General features: G+C 43.5%; 1 protein-coding gene across 1 annotated transcript in view; it reads right to left on the reverse strand.

Moving 5' to 3' along the window:
* The window catches only part of MYO3A (myosin IIIA), a 269,541-nt gene extending 245,317 nt beyond the window's left edge, over positions 1-24,224 (reverse strand). The window contains exon 1 of the mRNA XM_040434050.1: positions 24,057-24,224. Within this exon, the coding sequence (XP_040289984.1) occupies positions 24,057-24,224 (168 nt within the window). The remainder of the gene's footprint in view (positions 1-24,056) is intronic.
* Between the last annotated feature and the right edge of the window lie 237 nt (positions 24,225-24,461).

Raw genomic sequence — 24,461 nt, forward strand, 5'->3', positions numbered from 1 at the left:
TACAAGAAATCTACAGTAAGTCCAGTTGCCTTGATTTATTCTTTACAGATATACCATGACCTGGATAAATGAGAACCTTCACAGACATATTGCAACACTTTTTTGAAGCTTGATATTTTTGTTCCTCCCTGAAGAAATACTCTTTTGAATGACAATTGGAAGGTTATTACTTTATGGTCACTATTACCCAGGTTTCTCCCAACCTGCACATCTGTTGTTTTGTCAGGTCTATTGGTTAATACTAAGTCCAGTATGGCTGTCCCTCTAGTCGGGTCCAGAACTAGTTGGTAAAAGTAATTGTCTTTGGTTTAGGCCAAGAACCTGTTTTCTTTATGAGATGTACAGGTTTCAGTTTCCCAGTCTATATCTGGGTAGTTGAAGTCCCCCATAATAACCACCTCATTATGATATTCCGCCTCGTCTATCTCGTTTAGTAGCAGATTTTCTGTGGACTCTGGTATATTAGGTGGTTTATAATAAACTCCTATTAGTATTTTATTATTGTTTTTGCCTCCAAGTATTTCTACTCACAGTGACTCCACATGTTGATGTCCCTCACTTATATCTTCTCGGACTGTGGGCTTTAGACAGGACTTTACATGAAGGCAGACCCCTCCCCCTCTCCGGTTTTTGCGATCCTTTCTAAACAGACTGTAACCTTGCACATTAACAGCACAGTCATAGCTATCATCCAGCCATGTCTCAGTTATTCCCACTATGTGATAGTCCTCCTCACACATCACTAATTCCAGTTCACCAGTTTTATTAGTCAAGCTTATGGCATTAGTATACATACAATTAAGAGGTTTATGTATATTTTTTACCCTACACCTTTCCTTCTGAACTGTTCTAGTCCCTCCTTCCATTCCTCCCCCAGTCCTATCACCATGTCTCCGGTCCCTATCTGAACTATCTTTCCATCCTATAACGTAATTACCCTCCCCAGTCCCTAGTTTAAACACTCCTCCAACCTTCTGCCACTTCCTTATTGAGGTGCAGCCCAAACCCCTCCTTCCTACACCAGTTCTTGAGCCACTTGTTAACCTCCCAAATCTCCCGCTGCCTTTCTTGTGTGGCTCGTGGTACAGTAGTATCTCGGAAAACACTACCTTTGAGGTCCTTGCCCTAAGCTTGTGGCCTAAATCTCTAAAATCAGTTTTAAGGACTCTCCACCTACCTCTAACTTTGTCATTGGTTCCGATATGGACCATGACTGCTGGATCTTCTCCAGCCCCTCCCTGTAATCTGTCAACCCGATCAGCGATGTGTCAGACTCGAGCGCCAGGAAGACAACACACCGTTCGACGATCCCGGTCTTTGTGACAGATCAACCTATCTGTACCCATAATAATTGAGTCTCCCACTAGCAGCACCTGTCTGGCCTGCCCTGCTTACTGTAGCCAACATTCCCCTGAATGGTAGAGGAAGGGTCCGGCTGCAGCAGTGCTCTCCCTAGACTGACATCTCCCTCATCTGCCAACCTTGCAAACTTGTTGGGGCGTTTCAGATCAGGGCTAGCCTCCCTGGCACTCTTCCCTCTACCCTGCTTTCTAACTGTTATCCAGCTAGCTACCTCACTTTCCTGAGCCTCCTCGCTACCACCCTCCCCCCACATATACCCCATAGAGTGCTTGCTCAGTGAGCAGCAAACTCTTTTCCAAATTGTCAATGCTTCTCAGTGTTGAAACTCGCCTGGTTAGATACTCGATGTGCGATTCCAAACGGGCAATTTGCTCACATTTTGAACAAAGATATGTTCCCTCAAATGGCTGTTCCAGGACTGCATACATTAGACAATAATGGAACACATACTAAATGGGGATTACGCAAGAAAAAAAAAAAATACAATATGGTGCAGTGATAAGAATTTAACTTACTGTAGTCCCCTCCTAAAGTCCCTGAATCTCAAGTCACTTAATCTAAAGTCACACACTTAATACAAACACACACTTGAAATCAAACACGCAAACTCTCACAAACTCGCATTGTTTGCGTGCTTGTATAAGTGCAGCTCTTAACCACCTCCGGACCGCTGTACGCACAGACGCGTCCTGGAGGTGGTTGATTCATTCCGAGTGGACGCGCCGGCGCGTCCTCTCGCGAGACGCGAGATTTCCTGTGAACGGCGCTCACAGGACCGGACGGTAAGAGAGTTGATCTCCAGCCTGCCAGCGGCGATCGTTCGCTGGCAGGCTGGAGATGTGTTTTTTTTAACCCCTAACAGGTATATTAGACGCTGTTTTGATAACAGCGTCTAATATACCTGCTACCTGGTCCTCTGGTGGTCCCCTTTGTTTGGATCGACCACCAGAGGACACAGGTAGCTCAGTAAAGTACCACCAAGCACCACTACACTACACTACACCCCCCCCCCGTCACTTATTAACCCCTTATTAGCCCCTGATCACCCCATATAGACTCCCTGATCACCCCCCTGTCATTGATTACCCCCCTGTCATTGATCACCCCCCTGTCATTGATCACCCCCCTGTAAAGCTCCATTCAGATGTCCGCATGATTTTTACGGATGCACTGATAGATGGATCGGATCCGCAAAACGCATCCGGACGTCTGAATGAAGCCTTACAGGGGCGTGATCAATGACTGTGGTGATCACCCCATATAGACTCCCTGATCACCCCCCTGTCATTGATTACCCCCCTGTCATTGATTACCCCCCTGTAAAGCTCCATTCAGACGTCCGCATGATTTTTACGGATCCACTGATAGATGGATCGGATCCGCAAAACGCATCCGGACGTCTGAATGAAGCCTTACAGGGGCATGATCAATGACTGTGGTGATCACCCCATATAGACTCCCTGATCACCCCCCTGTCATTGATTACCCCCCTGTAAAGCTCCATTCAGATGTCCGCATGATTTTTACGGATGCACTGATAGATGGATCGGATCCGCAAAACGCATCCGGACGTCTGAATGAAGCCTTACAGGGGCGTGATCAATGACTGTGGTTATCACCCCATATAGACTCCCTGATCACCCCCCAGTCATTGATTACCCCCCTGTAAAGCTCCATTCAGATGTCCGCATGATTTTTACGGATGCACTGATAGATGGATCGGATCCGCAAAACGCATCCGGACTTCTGAATGAAGCCTTACAGGGGCATGATCAATGACTGTGGTTATCACCCCATATAGACTCCCTGATCACCCCCCTGTCATTGATCACCCCCCTGTCATTGATCACCCCCCTGTCATTGATCACCCCCCTGTCATTGATCACCCCCCCTGTCATTGATCACCCTCTGTAAGGCTCCATTCAGACATTTTTTTGGCCCAAGTTAGCAGAATTATTATTTTTTTTGCTTACAAAGTCTCATATTCCACTAACTTGTGTCAAAAAATAAAATCTCACATGAACTCACCATACCCCTCACGGAATCCAAATGCGTAAAAATTTTTCGACATTTATATTCCAGACTTCTTCTCACGCTTTAGGGCCCCTAGAATGCCAGGGCAGTATAAATACCCCACATGTGACCCCATTTCGGAAAGAAGTCACCCCCAGGTATTCCGTGAGGGGCATATTGAGTCCATGAAAGATTGAAATTTTTGTCCCAAGTTAGCGGAACGGGAGACTTTGTGAGAAAAAAAATAAAAATATCAATTTCCGCTAACTTGTGCCAAAAAAAAAAAATTTCTATGAACTCGCCATGCCCCTCATTGAATACCTTGGGGTGTCTTCTTTCCAAAATGGGGTCACATGTGGGGTATTTATACTGCCCTGGCATTCTAGGGGCCCCAAAGCGTGAGAAGAAGTCTGGTATCCAAATGTCTAAAAATGCCCTCCTAAAAGGAATTTGGGCACCTTTGCGCATCTAGGCTGCAAAAAAGTGTCACACATCTGGTATCGCCGTACTCAGGAGAAGTTGGGGAATGTGTTTTGGGGTGTCATTTTACATATACCCATGCTGAGTGAGAGAAATATCTTGGTCAAATGCCAACTTTGTATAAAAAAATGGGAAAAGTTGTCTTTTGTCAAGATATTTCTCTCACCCAGCAAGGGTATATGTAAAATGACACCCCAAAACACATTCCCCAACTTCTCCTGAATACGGCGATACCACATGTGTGACACTTTTTTGCAGCCTAGGTGGGCAAAGGGGCCCATATTCCAAAGAGCACCTTTAGGATTTCACAGGTCATTTACCTACTTGCCACACATTAGGGCCCCTGGAAAATACCAGGGCAGTATAACTACCCCACAAGTGACCCCATTTTGGAAAGAAGACACCCCAAGGTATTCCGTGAGGGGCATGGCGAGTTCCTAGAATTTTTTATTTTTTGTCACAAGTTAGTGGAAAATGCTTATTTTTTTTATTTTTATTTTTTTTCATACAAAGTCTCATATTCCACTAACTTGTGACAAAAAATAAAAACTTCCATGAACTCACTATGCCCATCAGCGAATACCTTGGGGTCTCTTCTTTCCAAAATGGGGTCACTTGTGGGGTAGTTATACTGCCCTGGCATTCTAGGGGCCCAAATGTGTGGTAAGGAGTTTGAAATCAAATTCTGTAAAAAATGACCTGTGAAATCCGAAAGGTGCTCTTTGGAATATGGGCCCCTTTGCCTACCTAGGCTGCAAAAAAGTGTCACACATCTGGTATCTCCGTACTCCGGAGAAGTTGGGGAATGTGTTTTGGGGTGTCATTTTACATATACCCATGCTGGGTGAGAGAAATATCTTGGCAAAAGACAACTTTTCCCATTTTTTTATACAAAGTTGGCATTTGACCAAGATATTTATCTCACCCAGCATGGGTATATGTAAAAAGACACCCCAAAACACATTCCTCAACTTCTCCTGAATACAGAGATACCAGATGTGTGACACTTTTTTGTAGCCTAGGTGGGCAAAGGGGCCCATATTCCAAAGAGCACCTTTCGGATTTCACAGGTCATTTTTTACAGAATTTGATTTCAAAATCCTTACCACACATTTGGGCCCCTAGAATGCCAGGGCAGTATAACTACCCCACAAGTGACCCCATTTTGGAAAGAAGAGACCCCAAGGTATTCGCTGATGGGCATAGTGAGTTCATGGAAGTTTTTATTTTTTGTCACAAGTTAGTGGAATATGAGACTTTGTATGAAAAAAATAAATAAAAAAAAAATCATCATTTTCCACTAACTTGTGACAAAAAATAAAAAATTCTAGGAACTTGCCATGCCCCTCACGGAATACCTTGGGGTGTCTTCTTTCCAAAATGGGGTCACTTGTGGGGTAGTTATACTGCCCTGGCATTCTAGGGGCCCAAATGTGTGGTAAGGAGTTTGAAATCAAATTCTGTAAAAAATGACCTGTGAAATCCGAAAGGTGCTCTTTGGAATATGGGCCCCTTTGCCTACCTAGGCTGCAAAAAAGTGTCACACATCTGGTATCTCCGTACTCAGGAGAAGTTGGGGAATGTGTTTTGGGGTGTCATTTTACATATACCCATGCTGGGTGAGAGAAATATCTTGGCAAAAGACAACTTTTACCATTTTTTTATACAAAGTTGGCATTTGACCAAGATATTTATCTCACCCAGCATGGGTATATGTAAAAAGACACCCCAAAACACATTCCTCAACTTCTCCTGAATACAGAGATACCAGATGTGTGACACTTTTTTGCAGCCTAGGTGGGCAAAGGGGCCCATATTCCAAAGAGCACCTTTCGGATTTCACAGGTCATTTTTTACAGAATTTGATTTCAAACTCCTTACCACACATTTGGGCCCCTAGAATGCCAGGGCAGTATAACCACCCCACAAGTGATCCCATTTTGGAAAGAAGAGACCCCAAGGTATTTCGTGATGGGCATAGTGAGTTCATAGAAGTTTTTATTTTTTGTCACAAGTTAGTGGAATATGAGACTTTGTAAGAAAAAAAAAAAAAAAAAAAAAATCATCATTTTCCGCTAACTTGTGACAAAAAATAAAAAGTTCTATGAACTCACTATGCCCATCAGCGAATACCTTAGGGTGTGTACTTTCCGAAATGGGGTCATTTGTGGGGTGTTTGTACTGTCTGGGCATTGTAGAACCTCAGGAAACATGACAGGTGCTCAGAAAGTCAGAGCTGCTTCAAAAAGCGGAAATTCACATTTTTGTACCATAGTTTGTAAACGCTATAACTTTTACCCAAACCATTTTTTTTTTACCCAAAGATTTTTTTTTTATCAAAGACATGTAGAACAATAAATTTAGAGCAAAATATATATATGGATGTCGTTTTTTTTGCAAAATTTTACAACTGAAAGTGAAAAATGTCATTTTTTTGCAAAAAAAATCGTTAAATTTCGATTAATAACAAAAAAAGTAAAAATGTCAGCAGCAATGAAATACCACCAAATGAAAGCTCTATTAGTGAGAAGAAAAGGAGGTAAAATTCATTTGGGTGGTAAGTTGCATGACCGAGCAATAAACGGTGAAAGTAGTGTAGGTCAGAAGTGTAAAAAGTGGCCTGGTCTTTCAGGGTGTTTAAGCACTGGGGGCTGAGGTGGTTAAACCAGACTGCTTTTTTCCTCTGGATTTAAAGGACTGAGCTGTCCTGAAGACTGGCTATTTTACTTCTCCTAATTAGATAGCCACACCCTAATTACTCACCTGTGCAACACCCTGGAGAAGGAAGAGAAAAAATATTTAATCACAGTATACTCTCAGCTGCTATGAAATAAACCTGGCAGCAAAAGCAAGTCACAGTGTATAAACTAGACTACACTGCTTTGACTTGGTATAGAGTACAACAAAGTCAGGCACAGCCACTCAGCAATGCACACAAATAATTGAGCTCTCACAGCTACTCTCTCACGTAATCTAAAGTCACACACTTAATACAAACACACACTTGAAATCAAACACGCAAACTCTCACAAACTCACGTTATTTGCCTGCTTGTATAAGTGCAGCTCTCAAACCAGACTGCTTTTTTCCTCTGGATTTTCTACCACTGTCCCTAGCGCCTGTTGACGTCTCTCCCTGCACTAAGTACACTGGAAAATGGCTGAATCCAAGATGGCTGAGACTATTTATAGGGCTGTGACATCACAGGGCTGGCTCGCTGCTGATTGGCTGCATCCATAGCATTGTGGGTGCTCCATGTCCAACTCGTGCAGCAGCCATTTTCGGGGAAATTCTGATTCGGTGCGAATAGAATTTTTCCTGAAATTCGGATTTAATTCCACTTCCTCAACATCGATTCGCTCATCTCTAGTTAAGCTATAACAGCCAGTCAACTTGGAATACAATACTGGCACACATAGTCAGCTACTTGGCGTAGTAGAGGCATCACCTGGTCTACAATTCTGCGCACGCTTACTCGGCATACCATGGGCTCTCCATAATGAAAAAGAATACCCCTTAGGCAACGCATATATATTGTTGAGAAACACATTTCTGTACTAGGCGCTCTTTTTCTCATTGGTTCAGGACAAATCAATTCGTGCCTGAACCAAACTTTTCACAAATTTCAAACTAAACGATTCTTGTCTGGTTCGCTCATCTCTAGTTCGCGACTCCATGCATTCCTATTCAGAAAGTTTGCAAAAGCTAAAAGGACATAAATTGCAATAAAAATGTGTGATCTAGCATTACAAGAGAAAAGCAAATTCCATGAAATGTGTTTTGGGTCTGATTCTTACTAATCAAGCAGAAGATTTGATTTGGGTACAAATAAATTGAACCTGAATCTAAATTGTTCGGATTGCACTGAAATTTTGTGTATAACACTCTGAAATCTCCTAGGACTGTATGCAACAATTTTCAAACTCTTTAATGTCGAGACAGATCCAGATCTTAACGTGACAGTGACGTAAATGGCTATGGGTCAACCCCATGGTTGACCCATAGTTGACCCATAGTTTAATAATGCACTGTGCTGTTTCATATGTTAACCTTTTTAAAAAAAAAAAAAAGTTGCAAAGTAATATTCGTAAAATAAGAGTCTTGTTCTGATAAAGCAGTCCAAAAATTATTCTTTAATGGGGTTGATGCCTGCTGTGTTTAAACACGAATGTTAGTATTGGAAAAAGCAGTGGCTTGTTCTGAACAAATGGTCCAAGAATTCTCCCTTTTTCGTTAGCAGCAACAGTACAATATGGAACCTGATGGACAAAGCAGGAAATGTGCAGCCAGTTTAGAGGCAGTGGTAGAAGCAGCAGTAGCCATGGCAACAGGAGTACAGAATAGGACCAAGCAGACACTAGAAAAATATGGTTATTGTACGTTTATTATTAGTAGAAACTTTGTAACATTCTTTGGTAAAAAAAAAAAAAAAGGTGCAATTGCACAGTGTCCAGTGTAACTATGATCAGCCAGTAGTAGTACCAGTCGGAACTGAAGCCGAGTTTGGTTTCAAGTTTTCCACTTTAAAAATTAAATACAGAAGTTATTCAACAAAGTCACACACAACTTCGCAAATAACTGACTTCGGCTCATCGGAGCCCATACATTCTAATACTTTATGGAGACGGATCTCCGTACAGTATTAATCCGAAGTTGTGAACAAAGCGACTTCAGATTTAACATCCGAAGTGCCCTTTGTTCATCACTTGTCTTGTCACACCAATGGACAAGCTGGCTTCTCTGCTTGCAAACTTGCATGAAGCCTACGACACATGTCTATATCACCCCTCCTGATTGGCTGCGAGGCTGACTGCAAGACATTATGGGAAAACCCATCAGTCAAGGCCGAGTATAATACATACTGTATTTTTGCACTGTATAGTGGTAGTTACTAGCCAATGCACAGAATGTTATTATTGCACTGCATGGTGGTAGTTACTAGCCAATGCACAGAATGTTATTTTTGCACTGTATGGTGGTAGTTACTAGCCAATGTACAGTGACCAAACTTCAAATGCCTGCATTTTAGATCAGTCATATGGCGGTAGAGCTCATGCACCGTTATGGCAGCCCTATCAGATGTCCGTACCAAACTGAGGTGTGATACAGCAATTTAACTTGCAGTTTTCACGTAGATTGTTACATTTTGCAATTTTATTTCAGAATTACACAACAGGTCAGAATTGTGAAGTTTCTTTCTAGTAACAAAATGAATGTATTACATTGTTTCTCAGAGTATCCCATAATCCCAATCTAAATGAATGACATAATATTTTATTACCAATCAAAGTTTCCCCTAGAGCTATACATCAGTTAGTGTTTGCATGTTTCCTGAACCAGCAAAACACTAAATGAAATCTAAAGGGCAAACGTCCATCAAATTCTCCCTTTTGTTTCATTTTGTTCTGTTGGGGCACAGGCTCGAAATGAGCTGGATAAAAACATTAATAGCATTTTCTGTGACATTTCACAAAAGATAACGTTTGTCAGTAAATAACTTTTACTCTACAGATTAATACATTTCAGCTGTATGTTTCTTGAAAGTCCCTTGACGTGTTAGGTCTTTACAGGTCTTTTTACATCTGGATAGGTACATATGTTCTTGGCCTACCTCTGTCTGTATATCCTGTAATTTACGTAAAAGATAGATAGATAGATAGATAGATACATACATACATACATACATACAGTAGGAGAAAGAAAGAAAGAAAAAATATGAGTGTAACGGTCATGAACACACACACACAGACAGGGGGGAGGGAGTGACCACTGCGCTCCACCCTCGCCCCTGACCCTGCCTACTTGCCTCGCAAGTCCTAATGACAAGGGACAACTAGACGGCAGTCCCTAACTTGGTGTAAGTGCAGGGAGGACGAACAGACAACAAACAGAACGAATACGGACCGAGTCCAAACCAGGAAGGCAGCGCAGTACAAAGGAACAAGCAGAGAATGGTCAGGAGAAAGCCGAGGTCATACCAGGAGCAGCTAGAAGTACCAAAGGAGTAACCAGGGATCGTCTGGAGCAGGCCGGGATCAGGAACCAGGAAAGCAGTACAGCACAGCAGGAACAGACAGGGAGACGTTGGATAAACAGGAGGTAAGTACACCAGGAATTCAAGGAGACACAGGTGGAACCTGAATAACAGGCAATCTGTGTCCAGCAGATTGCCTGTTTAAATAGGGAGCCTGAGGGGTCATGTGACGTGGCCAGCGTCACATGACGCCACACAGACTACACAGCCGAGTGCCGAGTGATCAGCTCGGCGCTCAGCCCTAAAACCATTCGCACGAATGCGCATAGACGCGCGGGGGGCGCGCATAGTATTATCAGGAGCGCGGGCGACGTCAGACGCGCTGATGATGCGTGCACGCTCCTAACGTGACCGCCTCCTAGACCGTGCCGTGACAATGAGATAGATAATATATACATAGAAATCAGTCAGATGTTAGATCGGATGACAGATGTGAATCAGAAAGAAACATAGATATAAGATTATTTTATCTTTAATTTGGTTTAAATTTTGTACTCCAGTTTCTCACTTAGCAAATATAGCAACATGTTCGTAAAACTTTGACAGCCCGCAATTCTCAACACAACCATTTGGTGGCCACAGATAAACACCTATAGCATAGACATCTCATGACTAAGTATCTCAAAATAATGTTTTAGATAGATATCAGACAGATGATAGTAATTTGTTACAAAATTTCACAATTTTGAGCACATGTAATTTTTAAGATATCATCTGCAACTAGCTTGACATGGGAGCATAGTTTAACAGAATAGTGGTGAGGCTTTGCAGAAAAAGGGGTATGGTATAATATGCAACATTTTCTCACGGTTCCTCTGGTGACTGATATCAGCAAATCAAGGAGATTGGCTGAGCGTGGAGGAATCAAACAGCCTCCTTGATCTCTCTTGATTCAGTGTTGATAGGGTTAATGACCACTTCCCTTTTCTCAGCTGTTGCTCAGTGGTCTTCACTTCTACCCTTTATAGTCTGACCCCACCCTTCTGATTATGCGGTAGATAGATTCATTTGGGTTTGGCTGAACTGGTGTGAGCTTGTCTCTGGTGTTCCTGCTCATCCGTCTCTACAGAAGTTGTGTCGCGTTTGTTTCTGTTTGTTATATTCCCTGTTGTTTGTATCTGGGCCTGAGACAGAGACTTACATTCATCTATCTGGGGAGGAATGGGTTGTCTCTGGTCCTAACATTTCCCAGGGCCTAATAGGGATATAAAGGCCTAGGTATCCTGCATATGAATATTCCTACCTTAAGGGTCTATTCATATTAATAGATAATTAGGGCCCGGATTAGGGTTGTATAGGAGGTGACCTGTTTTTTCCCTAGTTTCCAGGCCCAGTTACTGTTCCCCTTCCCCCCTGTGTTCAGTGTGAAGTTGTCACCGCCAGTTCTGTGAGAAGGTCTGGCAGACGTTCTTCTCTACCTCTTGCATGACTTTCTTTGTTTTGGTTTCACTTTGTCATCTCCTTTCCTTCTCCCAGGTGTCACCTATTTAGACTAATTGTCTCCCTCACGGCGTCTCTTTCAGAGGTTTCTACCAAGACTGTACCATCTTTTCTCTCTCAATTTTCAGATGTGTTTTCCGAGAGTGGTGTCCAGGAGTTGCCCCCTCACCGGGAGTACGACTGCTCTATTAATCTCATCCCAGGCTACAAGCTGCCAAAATCACGTTTATACAATCTCTCCCAACCTGAAAGAGTCGCTATGCGTACTTATCTCTGAGAGCTTGAGAAAGGGACACATCCGACCCTCGAAGTCACCTGTTGCCGCTGTTTTTTTTTTGTTAAGAAAAAAGTTGGTTCTTTAAGACCATGTCTGGATTTCAGGGAGCTGAACCGTATCACAATTCGTGACCCATATCCGCTTCCTCTGATCCCGGACCTGTTTAACCAGATTGTTGGGGCTAAAGTTTTTTCTAAGTTGGATTTAAGAGGGGCATACAACCTAGTCAGGGTCAGGGAAGGGGACGAATGGAAGATGGCCGTCAATACCCCTGAGGGTCATTTCGAGAATTTGGTTATGCCCTTTAGTTTGATGAATGTTCCGGCCGTCTTCCAACATTTTGTGAACAGCATTTTTTATCATTTAATGAGGAAATTTGTACATTTAGATTTTTTCTCCTGATTTCAAGACTCATCGAGACCACCTACGTCAGGTCTTGCTGATTCTGCGGGAGAATAAATTGTATGCTAAACTGGAAAAATGTGTGTTTGCAGTTCCGGAGATTCAATTTCTTGGTTTTCTTCTCTCCGCTTCTGTTTTTTTCGCATGGACCCTGAGAAGGTCCACGCTGTGCTTGATTGGGAGCTTCCTGAAAATCAGAAGGCACTGATGTGGTTTTTGGGTTTTGCCAATTATTACAGAAAGTTAATTTTGAATTATTCCTCTGTTGTTAAGCGACTCACTGATATGACTAAAAAGGGGTAGATTTTTCCTCGTGGTCGGTAGATGTGCTTAAAGCCTTTTTGAGTATCAAAGAGAGTTTTGCTTCCGCTCCCATTTTGGTACAACCTGATGTCTCTCTACATCTACCTGATATTTGCGGACTCTATACTGACAGGGAATGTCCCACAGGATTGGCGCATGGCAAATGTGGTGCCAATATTCAAAAAGGGTCCAAAAACAGAGCCTAGAAACTATAGGCCGGAAAGTTTAACATCTGTTGTGGGTAAACTGTTTGAAGGTTTTCTGAGAGATGCTATCTTAGAGCATCTTAACGGAAATAAGCAAATAACGCCATATCAGCCTGGCTTCGTGAGGGATCGGTCATGTCAAACCAATTTAATCAGTTTCTATGAGGAGGTAAGTTCTAGACTTGACAGCGGCGAATCAATGGATGTCGTGTATCTGGACTTCTCCAAAGCATTTGACACTGTACCACATAAAAGGTTAGTATATAAAATGAGAATGCTCGGACTGGGAGAAAACGTCTGTAAGTGGGTAAGTAACTGGCTCAATGATAGAAAACAGAGGGTGGTTATTAACGGTACATACTCAGATTGGGTCACTGTCACTAGTGGAGTACCTCAGGGGTCAGTATTGGGCCCTATTCTCTTCAATATATTTATTAATGATCTTGTAGAAGGCTTGCATAGTAAAATATCAATTTTCGCAGATGACACTAAACTGTGTAAAGTAATTAACACTGAAGAGGACAGTATACTACTACAGAGGGATCTGGATAGATTGCAGGCTTGGGCAGATAAGTGGCAGATGAGGTTTAACACTGACAAATGTAAAGTTATGCACATGGGAAGGAATAATGCAAGTCACCCGTACATACTAAATGGTAAAACACTCGGTAACACTGACATGGAAAAGGATCTAGGAATTTTAATAAACAGCAAACTAAGCTGCAAAAAACAGTGTCAGGCAGCTGCTGCCAAGGCCAATAAGATAATGGGTTGCATCAAAAGGGGCATAGATGCCCGTGATGAGAACATATTCCTACTACTTTACAAATCATTAGTCAGACCACACATGGAGTACTGTGTACAGTTCTGGGCTCCAGTGAACAAGGCAGACATAGCAGAGCTGGAGAGGGTCCAGAGGAGGGAAACTAAAGTAATAACTGGAATGGGGCAACTACAGTACCCTGAAAGATTATCAAAATTAGGGTTATTCACGTTAGAAAAAAGACGACTGAGGGGAGATCTAATTACTATGTATAAATATATCAGGGGTCAGTACAGAGATCTATCCCATCATCTATTTATCTCCAGGACTGTGACTGTGACGAGGGGACATCCTCTGCGTTTGGAGGAAAGAAGGTTTGTACACAAACATAGAAAAGGATTCTTTAATGTAAGAGCAGTGAGACTATGGAACTCTCTGCCTGAGGAGGTGGTGATGGTGAGTACAATAAAGGAATTCAAGAGGGGCCTGGATGTACTTCTGGAGTGTAATAATATTACAGGATATAGCTACTAGAGAGGGGTGGTTGATCCAGGGAGATATTCTGATTGCCTGATTGGAGTCGGGAAGGAATTTTTTATTCCCCTAAAGTGAGGAAAATTGGCTTCTACCTCACAGTTTTTTTTTTGCCTTCCTCTGGATCAACTTGCAGGATAACAGGCCGAACTGGATGGACAAATGTCTTTTTTCGGCCTTATGTACTATGTTACTATGTTACTATGTTAGGTGGACGCTTCTGAGGTGGGTGTGGGTCCGGTCTTATCTCAGGGTCCCTCTCCTGCCAAATGGCTACCGTGTGCCTTTTTCTCAAGGAAACTCTCCTCTGCAGAGAGAAATTACGATGTGGGAGATAGGGAGTTGTTGGCCATCAAATTAGCTTTTGAGGAATGGCGCCATTGGTTAGAGGGAGCCAGACACCCTATTACCGTGTTTACCGACCATAAGAATCTGGCCTACTTGGAATCGGCCAAGCGTCTGAACCCGAGACAGGCCAGATGGTCTTTGTTCTTCTCTAGGTTTTATTTTTTTGTCACGTTCCACCCTAGGGTTAAAAATGTGAAGGCGGATGCCCTGTCACGTTGTTTTCCGAGAGTGGGGAACTTTGAAGACCTGGGTCCCATTTTGGCTGAAGGGGTGGTCGTCTCTGCTCTTTATCCTGATTTTAAGGAGCACAACGATACGGTCCTTGCTGGGCACCCAGGGAGTAGAGCCACAGTGGATCTCATTGCTCAGAGATTCTGGTGGCCGGCTCTTCGTAAGACGGTTGAGGGTTTTGTGGTAGCCTGCGAGACCTGCGCTCGTGCCAAGGTCCCTCATTCACGGCCATCGGGTTCTCTCCTCCAGTTTCCCTTTCCTTCCCGTCCTTGGACGCATCTGTCCATGGACTTCATTACGGACCTGCCTCATTCCTTGGGGAAGACTGTGATTTTGGTGGTAGTGGACCGTTTTAGCAAAATGGTGCATTTCATTCCCTTTCCTGGGTTACCCAATGCTAAAACGTTGGCGCAAGCGTTTGTTGATCACATTGTCAAATTGCATGGCATTCCTTCAGACATCGTTTCTGATAGGGGCACGCAATTTGTTTCCAGATTCTGGAAGGCCTTCTGTTCTCGCTTGGGGGTTCGGTTGTCGTTCTCTTCTGCTTTTCACCCGCAGTCAAATGGTCAGACCGAACACGTCAATCAGAATCTGGAGACATATCTGCGCTGTATTGTGGCAGAGAATCAGGAGGATTGGTGTTCTTTTTTGTCCCTTGCTGAGTTTGATTTAAATAACTGTCGCCAGGAGTACTCTGATAAGTCACAATTTTTTGTTGCATATGGGTTTCATCTGCAGTTTGGGACATTCTCTGGAGAGGGGTCTTCTGGTTTACCTGATGAGGAGAGATTTTCCTCGTCTTTGTCATTTATTTGGCAAAAGATTCAGGGTAATCTGAAGAGGATGAGTGAGAGATATAAGCGTGTGGCGGATAAGAGACGTGTGCCTGGTCCGGACCTGAATGTGGGTGATCTGGTGTGGTTGTCTACAAAGAATATCAAACTGAAGATTCCCTCCTGGAAGTTGGGTCCTAAGTTTATTGGGCCTTACAAGATCTTGTCCGTCATCAATCCCATTGCCTTCCGTCTTGATCTTCCTCAGACTTGGAAGATCCATAATGTTTTTCACAGGTCCCTATTAAAACCTTATGTCCAACCCACTGTACCCTCCTCTTTGCCTCCTCCTCCGATTGTTGTTGATGGTAATCTTGAATTTCAGGTCTCTAGGATTGTGGATTCTCGCATTATCCGCGGTTCTCTCCAGTACCTCATTCATTGGGAGGGTTATTGTCCTGAGGAGAGGATGTGGGTCCCGGTGGCAGACATTAAGGCCACTCGTCTCATCAGGGCTTTCCATAGGTCTCATCCTGATGGGTTCTAAATGTCCGGGGTCCACCCGTAGAGGGGGGGGGTACTGTCACCGTCAGTTATGTGAGAAGGTCTGGCAGACATTCTTCTATACCTCATGCATGACGTTCTTTGTTTTGGTTTCACTTTGTCATCTCCTTTCCTTCTGCCAGGTTTCACCTATTTAGACTAATTGTCTCCCTTTATATTCCCTCCCATACTGCCTCACTTTGCGGTTTATACTTCTTCCTGGATGAGGTGTTCACTGCTGGAGGCTGCTGCTGCTGCTGCTTCCTCAGATAAGTCTTTTTCCTTTATTTCTGTTTCCTTGCTGGCTTGAATCTAGGTGACTCTGACTCTGTCCGTATTAAGTGCAGGGAGCCGGTGGTCGTGTCCCCTCACTATTATAGGGATTTCAGGTGTCACACAGTATTAGGTACGTCGGCATGCAATCGTCTACCATAGAGACCCTTGCATGGGCATAGAAGTCAGGGAGAGCTCTAGGGGTTTTATAGGGCTCACCTATATGCTCCTTAGTTTGGGATCAAGCCAGTCGGATGTTTATTTATAAGTTCCAGCTTTCTGCAACATCATCCGTGACAGGAGTCCCCCCCCCCCCCCACTGATCGTGACACATTTAGCATCAAAATTGTGCCACAATTCTGGACTAAAATTATGCCCTTAAACTAAACCAACCAATAGTTGGTATCAAGTCAGAAGAAAATGTGTCTCACTGTCTAGAGTATGCTTCATCTACAGGATTAATAAATCTGCCCCATTGTGTTTATATACACAAGCCTGAATCATAAGGATCTATGATATTTCTGCTTTTATTACTAATAAAATGTATTTTGATTAATAAACATATGTTAACTAATCTTATAACACCCAAACAATTGTACCACTAATGTCTTTTATTAACCACATTAAATAAACATTACAGTATTGCAGGGAAAAAAATCTACTTTGTGTTAATGCCTTCTCCGAAAGATAATCTGCAAACTGTGTTTTAGTTAAGGAGATGAGAAGTGTGGATTTAAAGGATAGTCCAGTTATACATCACTGGGTGGGGTGAGGTTCCCGCACCGTCAACACTTAAAACACAAATAAACTCCTGCCCGTCTAGGCACTACCTAAATAAAATACGTTCCTACCTCACTCGTAGAGCACAGTTCACACATGGACATCATATCCGGCTTTCCTCAGCCAACATCAATACAGCAGCCTCCAGGCTGTGGCAATTCCAGTACCTTTTGGGAGAGTGTGGCCCAGTAGTCCTCCCGAATCTGGCCGTGCAACCCTCGTTCTCTAGGCGTCGCTAGGTCCCCCAAACTTCAGGCTATTCAAAGCCTTGTGGCCCCTCAGTCCTCCTGACTGAGACCACACACAGAGCCTCTGCTTCACAAAACAGTCTCGCTCTCCCTCCCCAGACTGACACACTGGGAGGCGCTTTATGCCAGACTGATTAGGTACTCATGCTGGAAGAGTGTGGACTGTCAGTCTAATTAAAATCCAGCCCACAATGCAACGTAAACAAAACTCTCTCAGCAAACTATCCTTTGCTGAGACCACTGCACACTTTTGGATTTTAATTATCTCACCCAGATGAGGTAGCTGGGTGAGATATACAAGCCCTCCTGCACTCTACACCTTGCCACATATCCCCCCCCTCTTCTTCAGACCGGAGGTCTGAGCATTCTTCCACATCGTACCATGTCCTCTGGAAGATGTAGTCAGTGTCGCCTTTTCCCTCTATTCTGCCAACCCCAGGCTAGCAGAGCTTGGTCTTTCATAAACACAGATTTTCTAGCTAGTAGATGATATCTAACAGACTCTAGTGCCCATCTAATGGCCAGATACTCTCTTTTTTCTCTATCACGAGCTACGATGACTTGCTCTCGCCCTTTCTGATCTCACTCTTTTTGTTTCTTTATTTCATCAACATATTGCATCTTTCTTTTTACTTTACTCTCAGCGTTTTCTCCTCCAAGAGAGCAGATTTTCCTGAGATGCTGTTTGAGACCTCATCAGCCAGTTCATCTCTTTCCTGCTCCGCATGACGTCTGGATCGCTCAGAAGCTGCAAGTTCCTCTTGAAGTTGGAGCAATTCCGCTTCTATTTGTGACTCTAGTCCAGATCCTTTAGTTCATTCATCTCTTTCTGAGTCTCCTCCTTTGACTCTTCTGGAGCTTTCTCCAGTTGCTCTGCAAGACCAGCTAGTTCCTTCTGTAGTGTATCTAGGGACTGTGCGGAGCAGGCAAAAACATCTTCAAGTTTGCAGCCGTACTGGCCTGCCAGGCCTAGCTGGTAGTGAGCCTCTACCAGCAATCGGTCATGCTCTTCTACACGCTCTTTTTGGTTGGTCAGACCTGCCAGGAAGTCTTCCACTGCCTGGGTATAATTCTCAGACCCTATGCTGACGTCTCCTCACTTATGTCTCGTCACGTCAGGTATAACTGTCATCTGGTCTCTACTAGCAATTACCTTAATTTTGCATGACCTTGACATGGTAGCTTCTCTCTCTGAGTTGCTATCGGTCACAGCACATACGTCACATATACCGCTCGTGTCATTAATAATTCTGTCCTCTAGGGGCACCGATGAGCTAATCCCAACATTGGACATTTCCTTATTAAACATAGAACCCTGGAGAGACTGCCCACACTCCTCTGTTAAAGGGCTTCTGTCACTCCACTAAACTCATATTTTTTTTTTTGTCTCCTTAAAATCCTTATGCTGCGATTTCTCACTATATAGGGCTATTACTCAGTTTGGTTCAGTAGTTATATAAAAAAAACTGACTTTTATCATATGCAAATTACCTCTCTAGCAGCAGGAAGGGCGGCATTGGCTGGTCCTGTCAATCAACATGAGAAGGGGGCGTCATTATGAATGGAGGATGCGGCTGCTACCAGCAGGTAGCCGCCCTACCTGCTGCTAGAGAGGTAATTTGCATATGATAAAAGTCAGTTTTTTTTATATAACTACTGAACCAAACTGAGTAATAGCCCTATATAGTGAGAAATCGCAGCATAAGGATTTTAAGGAGACAAAAAAAAAAATTTGAGTTTAGTGGAGTGACAGAAGCCCTTTAAGTGTGGTACATACACTAGCCGTGCCCCACTGCACACTTTTGGATTTTAATAATCTCACCCAGCTGAGGTATCTCCTGCATTGTACGCCTTGCCACACAGCAGAGACTTTGATGGTAGCTCAAGGTTGGATGATCTCTTCTAGCTTAAAGGGGATCTCCAGGAATTAAAAAAATGAAAATTCTTAAATATTATTTTATAATAAATATATTCACAAATACCTTTCATTACTTAGAATGGCTTCATTTGTGTGGGGAGTAATCATTAGGAGAAATAAAATGGCCGCATTCCTATCAGTACACACAAAACCTGTCCTAATCACACAGGAGGACAAGTTTCTTCACCTCAATGAGCCATAGTGCTGTCTCATCCTCCTCTCTGCTTGTCAGAAATCATGATCCAGAATATAGGTGAATCTCTGTGGGAATGGAGATGATGAGGAGACATGAGAGGAGGGTGAGGTGTGGCTAATGAGCAGGGCTGGGACAAGGTCCACCACCAACAGAGGCTGAGCTGCCCAAGTGCGCCCCCCCCCCTTGCCTGTGCCCAGGGCCGGTGCAAGTTTTTTTACCAACACAAGCGAACCTACATTTTGGCGCCCCCGACCCCCCTCCCCCTTCAGCTCACCTGGGGGAAGGGGGGGGGGTGCGCCAAAATGTAGGTTCGTCCCATAAGACGCACCTAGGTTTTAAAGGAGGATAATAGGAAACAATATTTTTCATTCCACCTCAGGTCAGACCAGCCATCAGACCCCAGCTCACAAGCACAGCCCTAATGCCTCAGATCAGACCCCAATGTCAGCCATCAGCCCTCCATGTCATATTTCTCCCCGTCCATGGCACAGACAGACTACAGACATTGTCTCCGGCCCATCATGTAACCCCATCCTCACCCATGTCACATTTCTCCCCCTCCATTTGATTGCTCTAACACCTAAAGAAATTTATTTATTTTTTTAAAACCTGATGTTTCTCCAGATGATCTTATGCTAAAAGTCATGGTAATAGAGTCTCAAAGGTCTATAGAAGCAGGTACAATATTTTTACAAACCTTTGAGACTCTATTAACACTACTATCAACATCAGGTCATTTAGAGAAACAGCATGTTTTTTTAATTATGTTTTTCCTTTAGGTGTTAAAACATAACTTTCATTTGATTGCTGTAACACCTAAAGGAAAAATCTTTTTAAAAACATGCTGTGTCTCTAGATGACTTTATGTTGATAGTAGTGTTAATAGAGCCTCAAAGGTCTGTAAAAATAGGGTAACTGCTTCTATAGACCTTTCAGACTCTATTACCACTGCTATCAACATAAGGTCATCTTGAGAAACAGCAGGTTTTTTTATTTGATTTCCTTTAGGTGTTCAAGCAATCAAATAAGTTATGTTTTAACACCTAAAGGAAAAAAATAATTTAAAAAACTTGCTCTTTCTCTAGGGGACCTTATATTTATAGTAGTGTTAATAGAGTCTCAAGGGTCTATAAAAGCAGTTACCCTATTTTTACAGACCTTTGAGACTCTATTAACACTACTATCAGCATAAGGTCATCTTCTAGAGAAACAGCAGGCTTTAAACAAATCCCTTTAGGTGTTAGAGTAAATTGCAATCAAATTAAAGTTATGTGTTAAGATTAGGGTCAGAAGCAGACAAGCAGGGTTTTGTTTAGCCTCATGGGTATTAGTTTTTACATTCATAAAGCTCCACATTGAGCTTCCAGCAGCAGACAGATGCCAGGGCACTTCTGTGGTCACCTCACCTGGGCACATGGTCTTTGCTCAGCAGAGTCCTGCCATACATGTTGGGTAGATGCTAGAATGGATTTGTTAGAAGGAGGTCTGTGACGTCACTGGTCACATGCTCCTTCATGGTCACATGATCCACTGTGAGAACGCCTGGCTCCTGCTGTGTTCAGCTCCAGAGAGAAGGGGGTGTGAAAGGATGGACCAATGGCAGGGCAGCTAGCTGATACTGGCCAATCAGCAGCCTCCTGCTCCTATCTACAAGCGCAGCTTAGAGTGAACACTGGCTGGGGAGGGGAGGGCGCCCGGCAGCAAGTAAGTGATAAAAAAAAAAAAAAAGAGGTTTGTTTTTCCGCCCACCCCAGGCTGCGCCCTGAGGCTGGAGCCTCCCCAGCCTCTGTGTCGGCCCGGCCCTGCTAATGAGCAGCAGCTCTTGTATGCAGTCTCCATTACCACAGCCCCACATTACCACAGCCTGTTCTGTCTATCCTCTCTGTACTTCATGTTTCCTCATAAACTAAATTCCCCAGAGATTCAACTAAAGTTCCTTTCATCTGTATTCAGGATCACAATCCCTGAAAAGTAGAGAGGAGTTGGATGAGGCAGCTCTTTACCTTAGTGTTGTAAAGTAACTTGTCCTCATGTGTGATCAGGACAGGTTTTGTGTGAACTAATGGGACAGCGGCCATTTTGTTTCCCCTGATGATTGCTCCCCAGACAAAACAAGTCATTTTAAATAATGAAAGGTATTTGAGAATATATTTATAATAAAGATATATTTAAGTATTTTCATTTTCTTAATTCTTGGAGAACCCCTTTAAAGGGATAGGTCATCAGTAGTGTTGAGCAAAGCAAAGTTTAGGAAAACTTCTATTCTAAACTAATCTGAATTTTCTCGCACTGTGGTAATGAATCAGGATTTCCTAAAATGGTGGCTGCACGTGTTACAAAGCGAAACTAAGTGTAGAAGAGACAAGGTCTAGCTTCGCCGCTGTAGATAGCCATCCTCTGTGATATCACAGCGCTCAGTGGCATAGCTATAAATGACTGGGCCCCACAGCAAATTTTTGAATAGGGCTGCATCCCCCAGTAATTTTTTCGCAACCCCTTCCTTTCATGCCGCCCCCATTCCTGTGGCTAGTAAAGATCGCTCTCTCAGACCAGGGCCGGCAGCTGTTCCATCCGTTTTCTACACTGTCTATACTGTCACTGTATATAATTTCATTGTGTAATACTGTTGAGGGGGCCATGACAAAATCTTTTAGTCCTCCTCCTCCTGATGGGCCCCTTCTGGGTCAGGACCCCGAAGCAGCCGCTTCCCCTGCTTCCCCTATAGCTACGCCCCTGACAGCGCTATAAAACCCTCATCCCGGGCAGTCTCTGCTATTGGCCTGTGAGCTGAGTATAGGGAGAGACTTGGCAAGCGCTCATGCGCTAGAGACAGTGTTGCTGCAAATGATTAATAGAAGAACACTGGAGAAGGAGAGTGCAGGGAGAGTGCAGAGAGACTTATTCTGCATCAGTTTTATTTATTTATTACTACGTTTACTTTTTCCTACATCAGCCATAAATGTAATTCAATAACAATAAGATGGAAGCTTTTATTATTCCAGTGTCAGCGTGCCAACCAATACCATCCAGTCTGCACCCCTGGAGAAGGAGAGTGCAGGGAGACTTAGGCCTCTTGCACACGACCGTGTGTCTCCTGTGGCCGTATTGTGGCCCGCATACGGCAAGTCCGCAATACACCGGACACCGGCCGTGAGCACTACAGAGTGATATCGTGGGGTTCCGTTCCGTGCTTCCGTTCCGCAAAAAGATAGAACTTGTCCTATCTTTTTGTTGAACGGAAGGATCGCGGACCCCATTCAAGTGAATAAGGTCGCAATCCGCATGCGGCTGGCCCACGGTCGGTGCCCGTGCATTGCGGACTGCAATTTGCGGTCCGCAGCACGGTCACGGGCAGCACACGTTTGTGTGCAAGAGGCCTTATTCTGCGTCAGTTTTATTTATTTATTACTCTGTTTACTTTTTCCTACATCAGCCATAAATGTAATTCAATAACAATAAGGCTACTTTCACACTGGCGTTTCCGTTCAGGGCTCTCACAAGCGGTCCAAAACGGATCAGTTTTGCCATTAATGCATTCTGAATGGATAAGGATCCGCTCAGAATGCATCAGTTTGGCTCCGTTCCGCCTCCATTCCACTTTGGAGGCGGACACCAAAATGCTGCTTGCCCATAATTGCCCGTATCCTAAGGTATACCTGATTTGGAACAGTTTGTGACAAATTAATTAGAAACAAATCAAATTTCTTGGCTAACTTCGGTGAAGTTGCCCAATAAAATTTTTCAAAACTTCGCTCATCTCTAGTCATCAGTACCTAATCGATGGGTGTCTGACACTACGTACCCCGGCCTTCTCTCCGTTTTTTCCTAGGCCATGTGATGTCACGTTCATTGGTCACATTGCATAAGTGCAGCTTAGCCCTTGAAGTGAATGGGGATTATCGCTAAACCAACCAAAGCCACTATCAAATTTATGGCACTGTGCTTGTTAAAGGGCTTCTGTCACCCCACTAAAGTCTTTTTTTTTTTTTTGGCTACTTATAATCCCTATACTGCGATATATCAATACATAATGTTATTAATCATTTTGGTTCAGTAGTTAATAAAAAAAACTGACTTTTATCATATGCAAATTACCTGTCTACCAGCAAGTAGGGCGGCTACTTGCTGGTAGCAGCCGCATCCTCCTATCATAAATACGCCCCCTCCTCATGTTGATTGACAGGGCCAGCGAACACGCTCGTTCTCTGGCTGGCCCTGTCTGCATTCAAAATCTGGCGCCTGCGCCATACCTATCTTCAGTCGGTGCAGGCGCACTGAGGGGAGGACGCTCGCTCGGCCGCTCCATCCTCAATGCGCCTGCGCCGATGACGTCACATCTGACGGCCGAGCGAGCGTCCTCCTCTCAGTGCGCCTGCACCGACTGAAGATAGGTATGGCGCAGGCGCCAGATTTTGAATGCAGACAGGGCCAGCCAGAGAACGAGCGCGTTCGCTGGCCCTGTCAATCAACATGAGGAGGGGGCGTCATTATGAAAGAAGGATGCGGCTGCTACCAGCAAATAGCCGCCCTACTTGCTGGTAGACAGGTAATTTGCATATGATAAAAGTCCTTTTTTTTTATTAACTACTGAACCAAAATGATTAATAACATAATGTATTGATATATCGCAGTATAGGGATTATAAGTAGCCAAAAAAAATAAAAAAGACTTTAGTGGGGTGACAGAAGCCCTTTAAGCTGTGAGAAGGCAGCTGATCGGCGGAGGTCCTGAATTTCGGACCCCCACCGATCAGATACTGATGATGAACTATCCAGAGGATAGGTCATCAGTATTAAAGTCTTGGAAAGCCCTTTTAAAGGAGGCAGAGGGTAAGACTCAAGAAGAACACTGTTATAATGTAATGTGTAATGTAATACTCATTAGCGTCATTATTTTTATGTAAAATATGAAATAACATAAGTAACTTACATGAAATGGATCCATGATTTTTACAGCTGCTTTTTTTCCATTTTTTTTATTCACGACTTTAAAAACTTTACCGTATGTTCCTTTGCCAATAGTCTCAATTATTTCCCAAGTATCAGAAGGGTCTGGAAATCCATCAAATATAAATGATTTGCTACGGAATGTAAACATTTTCAATAAAATGGCCTGAAATTTAAAAGAAAAAAGAATATTTTTTAAACAGAAATGCATGGATTTCACTAGATTACGCCTCATGCTCATGACCGTATTTTGCATCCGTGTCCAATCCGCATTTTTTTGAATGGACCTATTCATTTCCATTGGTTCACAAAAAGAAATCAAACAAAACCGATGTCATCCGTGTGCTGTCCGCATCCGTATGTTCCTTCCACAAACTAAAGAACAACC

Source organism: Bufo bufo, chromosome 5, assembly GCF_905171765.1.
Source record: "Bufo bufo chromosome 5, aBufBuf1.1, whole genome shotgun sequence".
NCBI classification, from domain to species: domain Eukaryota; kingdom Metazoa; phylum Chordata; class Amphibia; order Anura; family Bufonidae; genus Bufo; species Bufo bufo.